The following is a 10,326-nucleotide window of genomic DNA, read 5'->3' as shown; positions in this document are numbered from 1 at the left end:
AAGATCAGATTAATAATTCAGTTATTATTAATATACTGCATATATTGTTATTGAAATATTATCTTGAGTGTTTTTTAAAAACATGCACTTTAATTTTTGTTAGAGGCATACAAGATATATGTAAATCAGAATGAGAAAAAGGGGGATGCTAGGACACCATCTGATATGGCCATTTACTTGACACTACCCATATCATTTGATGGGTACTATCTTTTATTTAGACAGCACTAACAATAATTTTGGTTGAAATATTGTTGCTACATGGATTAACTCCTCTAACCAAATCAAATTAAGTTTTATGTCCTAATCAAATGCAGTTAGCTATTGACAGGAATCAGAGGAACAAATATCTTGTTCGGATTAGTTCGAATCCTAATGTAGTTGGTTCATATTTTTTTTTTGATTTCCAAGAGTTTGCTTTGAGTTCTCAAGTGAGGGTGTTACATATTTGTGCCCTATTTATTACTTATTCATGTACACCATGGTTAAATACATTGTATCTTGACCTTCATATTCCTTAGTTCATTTTGTGCAAAAGTAGAAGAGAAATAAGAAAGAGTAAATCAAGTGGGATTGGCTATTGACAGGAATTAGAGAGTGGAAAAATGTCTTGTTGGGATTAGTTCAAAAGTAGTTGTTTCATATTATTTTTGATTTACAAGAGTTTGCTTTGACTTCTCAAGTAAGGTTGTTAGAAATTTGTGCCCTAATTATTACTTATTCATGCACTATGGCTACTCTGAATAAATTGTATCTTGACTTTCAATATTCCTTTTTTCTTCATTTTGTGCAAAAGTTGAATAGAAATATGAAAGATTAGAGTTTAAGAAGATGGTGTTGGTATGGGTTACATGGGTGTGGTTCTTGGGCACCTATGTGTTATGCACAAGAGTCTTAGGTTTACACATGGTTCATAGGAATGTGAAGGTGAAAAGGTTGTTGATACAATGGAGCAAGAAACGAGTTTGTTTTGGGACTTGGGTTTAGTGTAATGTGTACACAAGGGTTTCGTTTCAAGTTTGGGTTATGTGATTTAACTTTGTACTGATGATTTTTTTTTCATATAGGGAGGAAATTTTCTCATATAGTGAGGAATAAAATCTCTCCTTTAGATGCAAGTAGATGTAAATCTTGTGTGTTTCTCGTAATTCTCTTATATGTTGGCACAATTTTTTGTGTGTTTCTCGTAATTCTCTTATATGTTGGTACAAATTTCTATGTTACAAGTGCTTCTTGTTATGCACTCACAGGCCGATCTTAAGATTTATGAGATCTTAAGCGGGCTTTGAAAGTGGGGCTCTTTTATATATATTTTTTTTTATAAAAAAAATTATAGATAAAATAATAAGTTATGAATAATTTTTTGGGGTAAATTACAAACACACCTCTTGAGGTTTACTTAAATTATAAATTACCCCATGTGGTTCTAGAAATTACATTATGCCTCCTAAGGTTTTTAATTTCATAACAAATAGGTTCTTTTATTAATAAATCATCAGGTTAATTAACAGTTTTTAATAATGTTAAAATTTTATTTCAATTAATAATTCAGATAATTTTATTATTGTATAAGTGAATTGTTAGAAATTTTACTTTTTCAATTAATTTTGTTAAATAAAAATTTCTAACAGGGAGGTATTTATAATTTTTCAAATCACAGGGGTAATTCGTATTTTACGCAAAACTCAGGGGTGTTTGTAATTTACCCTAATTTTTTTATTATTATTATTTAGTAGTCATAAAAAGTTTCCTTACGCATATAATCATTAAATTTATTTTCATATATTAAGATATGAAAAAATCATTATAAAGACTCAAAAAAGATAAAATAGGTCTTATTGTTTTATAGTTTAGCAATAATTAACACAAACAATGTAGCTCGCTGATGTTTAATAACAAAATAATTATATTATTATAATATCATATCTAAAAACATAATCATAATCCACACAAATCATGATCCATTAATTATTTAATAATAAAACAAAAATTATTGGAAAAAAAATTGAGAGAAAAAATTAAGACAAAATTGTTCAATTAAATAATGATAAGGAGGGAGCAAAAAAAAAAAATAAGGGTAAACAAAATTAAGGAAGATAAAATTATTCAATTAAAATATGATAAAGAGAGGGCAAAAAAATTAAGATAAAGTTATTTATTCTATTAAAATCTTGACATTAGACCCTAGTTGAACTCATTATATCATATAGATTTGTTGGACTAATTATATAAATTTTTAATTGGTCCTAAAAATGATTATATATATATATATATATATTTTTTTAATTTGGCCCAACAAATTTTTTTGAGAGGCCTTTTAGACTGGATCTCAAACAATCGGAAAAAAAAAAAAATTATACTTTGAACTTTTATTAATATAATATAAAACTAATAAATTGGGGCCTTATTTTGAGACATAATTTGGAGACTTTAGGCACAGGCCTTTGCGGCCTTAGCCCAGAGCCGGCCTTGCCCACAAGTTGAATTTAGTGTGACTAAGGTATAATTTTCAAAGGAATATTAAATCCGCTATTCGTCCAAAACTAAGCGGATTGAAAAAAATTAATTCATAACTGTCTGCTCGTCATCCCACATCCGTCCAAATTATGACGGAATAGTTCAGTTCGATCAGTTTGGACGAATCGAAATATTCGCTACTCACTCCAAACTCAAATGGTATGTGTATTGAAAGAGAGAGAATTTGAAGGACTATCAATTCATAACTACCAAATTTCGCAAGTAAATACGCACAGAGCACAACACATAACCAATTACATAAAACAATCTTAATCATATAGATGGAGTCTAGGGTCGGAAGCAGGATTTAGTTACCAGAAAGGTTAAAAGAAAAATAATTTGCTTTCACCATATGCATAACACACACATGTATGTATATATGATATATAAATTATATATACATAAAAAAAATTAAATACCATAAAAGCAATTTTTAATAGGATGAATACGTTTTTTTTTTTTTTAATGTAAAATAAAAAGAGAATTCAAGATAGAAGAAGAATGACATATATATTTTTTTATATTGGGAGGTCATTTTATATATAAAATGATATATATATATATATATATTGTTAAAGTTCAATGACAAATAATAACGTTTACAGAAATATGGGGCCATAGCCTCCCATATTCTTTTCATAATTCCGTCCCTGATGGAGTCTATTATAAATGATAGGGTTGCACTCAAAATTGGGAAAAAAAAATCAAAATCAAAATCAAATTTTGAAATAAAAAATCTAAACAGTTGCATAGGGGTGATTTGAATATGAAAAAATGCCTAATATAATTTCAAACCATGTTCCAAGTAATGTATTTTATATAATAGAAACAAAAGAATAGATATGCCAAAATAGATCTAGTGGCAGAAGAATAATCAAAAGCAAAAGCTGATGAAATGGAAGCAATCAGAGTAAGAAATAGGAATTGGAATATCAAATTGTCCGACACTAAAGCTTCGTTTGGTTTGAACTAAAATAATTTACTGTGCAGAATATTTTCATTGTAAAATCTTTTACGTGTGAAGTAATTGTTTTTGAAAACAGAGGTGTGTTTTGATAATAGGCTAATGGAAAGATTATGTAAATAGTCCTTATAGTTTATACGATGTGTCAATTTGGTCTTTGTTATTTTAATTTGTTCGATTTTGTCCTTTAATTTAATGGATTGTGTCATTTTAGTCCAATAAATAACGGTTGTTAAGTTAATTTAACAAAAAGTCAAACAATGCGTCAATTTGGTCTCTGTCAAAATCGAGAAAATTATAACAACAGGGATCAAATTGACATATCGTGTAAAGTACATGGACCAAATTGACACATTGTTTGACTTTCTGTTAAATTTACTTAGCAACCGTTATTTATTGGACTAAAATGACACAATCCGTTAAATTAAGGGGCAAAATTGAGCAAATTGAAATAAATAAGAACCAAATTGATACATCATGTAAATTACAAGGACTATTTACATAATTTACCCTATGCTAAAAAAGTTACTATAAAAATGTCAATTTTATTTTTTATTTTTTTAATATATTTTTTCATAAAAATTTAAAAATTAATTAAAATAATTAATTTTCAAAACAACCCATAATTGTAGTCAAGCAAATCATCACACAGTTGATGGGATACAGCATAAAGACTTGAAAAATCAATAGAACATAGGTAATACAGAAAAATAAAACAATTAGATCCTAAGTATGTTTGTGGGGGCGTATATACAAGCATGTATATATATATATATATATATTCATGTGATTAATTACATCCTCTATTACTAGAGTCCAATATGTAATACTTCATAAAAAAAGATTCGTAACTCGAAAATCTTTCGACTCGAATGACCTGATTGCCAAAAACGACGTCGTTTTGGACAGTTTTTTTTTTTTCCTATTAGATCTCTGAATGACAGAGAGACAAACAGAGGGACGAAGAGAGAGGAAGAGAAAGAGAGAGGAAAAGGAAGAGAGAGAGAGACAAGAGAGAGGAAGAGAGAACAAAGAGAGAGAAGAGAGAGAGAGCTCCACTAGAGACTCTACTGAGTTTCTTCTTCTTCTTCTTCTTCTTCTTTTTTCAGGGTTTGAAACCGATCGATTTCATTGAAATCAATGGATATGAATTTCACAAAATCGATGGATGTTAATGATAATAATGTTGTTGATGAAGATGTGATGATGATGTTGATGAAGATGTTGTTATTAATGATGATGATGTGTTTGAAGATGATGATGATGATGATGATGATGATGATGAAAATGTTGTTGATGATGATGATGTATTGATGAAGATGTTGTTGTTGATGAAGATGATGTGTTCCCTAGCTTCCTCTTCTCTTTCTGTGTTCTTCATCTTCAAAGAGAAAAGAAAAAAAAAAAAAAAAATCCAAAACGATGTGGTTTAGGACTCAGGCCATTCGAGCCGTTTTGTTTTCGAGCTACCAATCAGAATTAAATACTTCATATAAAAGAAAAAAATTAAGAATAAGAGAAAACCTAGAACAACCGGAGGCTATTCAAAAAAGAAAAGAAAAGAGAAGTCAAATCAAATGATATGACACAATGTTGTGTGAAATTAATTTTAAAATAAAGTCAAATATTAAATCATATATAATTATCTATAATTGAAGAGTTAAACTGTAATTTAAAAACTGAATCAAGTTTTTATTAGGGAAGTTGCTAAATACCCCATATAAGTTTTTCGCAGTCCAACATTCCAATAAATAAATAAATAAAATTATATAATTTTATCTTATAAGAAAATCTCATTTTTGTCCCGTGGAAGGAGCGAAAATCTAGGATATTGGATGGCCCAAATAGAATCGAAAGACTTGGGCCCAACCTCGGGAACCCTTCGTGAAGCCCAAAAAATTGTGCAAGCCCATGTAAGCCCAACCGCTGGCACTCTAGCATTGCACAATCTTTCCCTCTATTTCTCTACACAGCGTTACCACCACTGCAGATGCCTTACATCCAGCGTCACACCAGCCCCATCAAACTCATTTCTAGACCAAAATATAGAGCAAAAGTAAGAAAATTAACTTAAAAGAGCTTCCATTAGCCTCGCTACATATTTACAAAATTTGTGATTACTACAATATATCGCTTGATGTAGCGATATATTGTTTACAAATAATACACTACCTTACTATTTTTTCACCAAGTGGTCGACCAAACTGACAATTTTCACCAAATAATTGACCACCTGGTCATCCAGCCAATCGACAACAAATTTTTTTATTTTTTTGGAATATGAAACTGATATATATACAATACAAATACTATCACTCTAGATTAAATACTCTTATTTTATTTTATTTTGAGCAATGTTAAGATGAGATAAGCAACAAGTGGTTGTCCAGCGGACAACTGCTGCTTGGCACAATTATTACTGTTATTATTTTTAGGAATATATGTATAGATAAATAATACAAAATTAACAACTTCTCCTACTGGTTTTTAACAATACAAAATGAATATTTTATAAAATTTAATTTTAGAATAGAGAGCCTGATGTGGTGTACATACAAAAAAATTAGATAAAATACAAAAAGTAATTTTTTGCGGTTAATTTAACTCAAAATTTGTTGAGCTTGATACTGTTGCTCTTAAAGCATGAGATTTCTTTATACACATTCAATGGCCACCCTCAATACCAATGGTGGAGCCGGAAATTTAAGATAGAGGGGCATATATTACTCACATTATTGAAAAAAAAAATCCACAATAAACAATAATGAGATACTATTAAATTTATACATTTTTTGGGAGGTCTATTGTTGAGATTCAATACAACAATATAAAATAATATATTTAGTGATTTTTTATTTTATTTATATATAATCGTTAATTATATCAAGATCTCCTCAACTATTAACAAATATCATTTTATTCTCTAATTTATGAATTCATATATATTGACCTCTCAACTATAAAACTTTCAAATTACCTTTAAAAGAGGTATTTTTATTATTTTCGTCCTTGAAGGGTCAATGTATATGAGTTTATAGGTGAGTAGGAAATGATATGTTAGAGGTTTTGGTGTAATTAATTAAAAATAAATAAATAAATATGGATAAAATATACTTTTCAACTTGCACTTTGCACCAAATTTCACTTTGATCTCTACAAATAAAATTGTGACAGTTAACCTTATGCACTTCTGGTCAAGTGTCAATAGCTCCCTTTTGTTACTTCATCATATAAGTCTTTAATATATGTCAGCAATGTGACAAGTATATAACTATAAAATGAGAGCAAATGTAGAAAATTACCTTCATTTTCCGCCTACACACATCAGTCTCAAAATTTACATAAAATTATGATTGTATTTGACTAAAACAAAATACAAATTGTGAACAATTAAAAAAATAAACTAAGATTTTGTAGAAATTGAAATCACGAAACTCTATTTTTCACAGTCAAACAATTTTATGTATATTCATCTTTTTTCTCTGCAATTTCTCCATTATCTTTTTTTTTATATAAAAAAAAACTCTGTTTTCTTACATTTTCATCCCTATTTGCAGCATATATATATATATATATATATTACAACTCTCACATGCGTATCATGTGGGACAGAGAATGTGTATTAGTGAAAAATAAGAATGATTTTCTTCCTGTATTTTCATTTTGCAGTCACATACTTATTAAATGATTGGATATCTATTAAAGACTTAAACAATAGAATAACAGAATGAAGATATTGATATTTGACTAGAAGTGTAACGGGTTAACTATTACAATTTTATGGATAAATATTAAAGATGCAAATTGTAATTTACCCAGTAAACAAATTCAAAAAGAGTGGGACCCATTAAATACACGTGGCATCAGGATTAGGCAGCGTACACCAAGTTTTGTTTCATCGCCCGGAAAGTCAACTCCCGCACTCGCTCGCACGATCCTTACATAATTCATGCTTCTCTCTTTCTCTATCATTCCACTTCACACACACAACACCAACACAAATTGCACCTACTCTTACTTATATATCTATTTCTCTCTCTATCTCTTTTTCTTCATGTATATCATGTTTATGTATGTAACTCAAAATCTCAGCTCTGCTTTACTTATGGTGATGATGGGTTTTGAAACTTTCAAGTCTCAAATCTTAATTTTTCTTTGCCTATCCCTAACGGCACCGTTTTAACTGTTTCGAACGCCACCTTTATTTGTTTGCTTTTGGTACATATACATATACATATCTGTGGATGTTTTGGAGGTTCATGCAACATGAAGCCATTCAAATTTGTAAGTTCTTCTTCCCTACATATTTTTAAAATACATATATATATATATATATGTATGATATAAGTATTGACCCATACTTAGATTTAAGCTTTTGAGCAGTTTAGTTATACTCAATCAAATTGTTTTAATTATTATAAGTTAGACTTGTTTATCTGTTTCTCAATATTATGTGTTTATATGTATATATATGTTTATGTTTACTTCATATGTTGTGTTTGGATGCCGATCAAAAAAAATATGTTGTGTTTGGATGCTGAGAAAACCAATGAAAAGTGCAAGTTTAAGGCAAATCATTTGATACCTGAAAATTTTAAAATTATTGCACTGAACTGAGCATTATGATTTGAGTTAATCAACCTACACAAAATTCAGCCACTAAAAACTCTAAACAATATTGTTCATGTCGGCATAATAAAACTCATTTTAATTGAGCATCTGGTGAATCTCATGAGGTGTATATTCTTAATACTATTCTATGATAATATATAAGAGTTTTAGAAATTAAATTTTTTTGTTCCCAAAAATAAAAATTTAGTTACAAAAAATATTTGACAATTAATTAATATCGTTACGAAAAACCCATCTCAAAATGTCAATAAAAAATAATTTTTAGCTACAAAATTTTAAAAATATTACTGATAAATGCACTTTTAAGAACAAAATAATTTGGTGCCAAATAATTTTACTTTTGGGGGATAAAAAATTTGATTCCAAATGAATAGTAATTCAACAATAAACGTCAAATTTTACTATTTCACTGTTGCTAAAAATATAACAATTTTAGCAACTAACATAGTTCGTCTCTAAAAATTGATTTTATTCTTAATTTTTTGCCTTTAAAATCTTAATTTGTTGTGATGATCTAATCAATTCTGTGGATGTAGACTCTCCTATTATTTTGAACCAATGGTTGAGTTTTTAAGAGCGAGGTCGTTGGTCAATAACCATGTGTCCCAATGGTCGTTGGTCAATATGTATTTGTTTGAAAATCTTTTTTTTAATGATTGTTGAGTTGTTAGATTTATTATATGATTGTTGTGTTGTCAAACTTTGTGTTGTTGGAATTATTATATGGTTGTTAACAACGTTGTTGTATTACATCCTAGTGTTAGACTTTCTCATGACATTTCTATATTACTTTCTACTATTGAAATAATAAAAATCCGGTGCCTCCATTTTTTTTAAACAATTTTTTTTTTTTTGGGATTATTGTGGAATTGATTAAAGTTTTGTTTTTAAGAGGTCTAAATCATATTTGCAATTTGTTTTCAAAGCATCAAAAAGTATTCATTTTGTTTGGTTTAGTTTTCAAATTTAATTTTTTGTCCTTTTTTTTTTTTCTCTTTAGTTAACTTTATCATATTTTTATCAATTATTTTACTTTTATATGCACATATCTAAATACATCTAAAAAGTAAAAAGAATTTTGAAAAAAGTTCCCAGAGAGCAAAATGGAAATGTACTAATTTTTGAGAAACTTTTGTGTTTAATGAATTTTTTCACATATATTTCTCTTTTTAGTGCATCTCAAATGTAAAAAAATAAAAAATAAAAATAAAATAATAATAACTAAGTATGAAAAAAAATTCACTACAGCCAAAAAAAATACGAATAACTGTCAGAAAATAATTTTTAAATATTAAACCAAAACATAGTTGCCATTTTTTTTAATATTATTGTAACATTCTTCTTTACATCTCAATAAGAGCATCTCCAACGGTGAATCAGATTTTTCACCAAATTTGAATAAAAAATGACTCATTTTACCAAATTTGATACCACTCGCTCCAACGGTGCACTTTCATCAAATTTGTGCCGGGGACAACCGGTTGGTCGACCGGTTAAGCGATTTTTTTTTTTTTTTTTTGATTTTTTTTTTGAACTTTTTGAACCTTTTAGTGGTCGACCGACTGGTCGATCGGCTGGTCAACCGGCTGGTCGACTGGTTAGGCAAAAATTTATTTATTTATTTTTTTTTACTGTTTGAACCTTTTCTTGGAACCGTCTGAACCTTTAGGCGGTCGACCGGTTGGTCAACCGGCCGGGCAACCGGCTGGTTGACCGGTTGGTCTCTCCCAACGGTTAGGAACAGTGATTTGGTGAAATGCTTCGCCTGTTCTCGTTTTGGTAAAAGATTTGCTGAATTCTCGATTTGATATCGATTTGGTGAAACCGTTGGAGCTCAAAAAAGTGACTTTTTCATCAAATTTTGAATTTGATATCAAGTTTGATGAACCGTTGGAGATGGTCTAAGGGATATGTTTCCATAATAACAACAATGTGAGAAAGGAATTTGAGACAGTGCTCTAACCACACCCATGCTGTGACTTTTTCACTGAATAGGTTAGTAATCTTAGCAATAAAAGTATATTCTTAGCAATAAGAAATACTCAAAAATAAAAGAATAAGTTAGTATTCTTAGCAATAAAAGTATATTCTTAGCAGTAAGAAATGCTCAAAAATAATAATAAAAACTCATAGCACCCTCCCCGACTCGGTGAAAAAGGGTGCCTCTCATGAATATTTGCCCATTAAAGATAGAAAAAAAGGATTAGACATTA

The 10,326-nt window shown here is 29.0% G+C and overlaps 1 protein-coding gene across 3 annotated transcripts in view; it reads left to right on the top strand.

Annotated features, from left to right (window-relative positions):
* The first annotated feature begins 7,451 nt into the window (after nt 1-7,451).
* LOC114287267 (uncharacterized) overlaps nt 7,452-10,326 on the top strand; it is a 28,095-nt gene continuing 25,220 nt past the window's right edge. For 2 of the 3 annotated variants that reach the window (XM_082868726.1, XM_082868725.1), the window contains exon 1: nt 7,452-7,765. In XM_082868726.1, the coding sequence (XP_082724852.1) occupies nt 7,748-7,765 (18 nt within the window). In that variant the 5' untranslated portion in view covers nt 7,452-7,747. The remainder of the gene's footprint in view (nt 7,766-10,326) is intronic. The other variant, XM_082868727.1, reaches the window with a different exon arrangement.

Source organism: Camellia sinensis, chromosome 5, assembly GCF_055761805.1.
Source record: "Camellia sinensis isolate YWXY chromosome 5, ASM5576180v1, whole genome shotgun sequence".
Taxonomy (NCBI): domain Eukaryota; kingdom Viridiplantae; phylum Streptophyta; class Magnoliopsida; order Ericales; family Theaceae; genus Camellia; species Camellia sinensis.
Note: the sequence above shows the minus strand (reverse complement) of the source record. Positions and strands in the feature narration are given on the sequence as shown.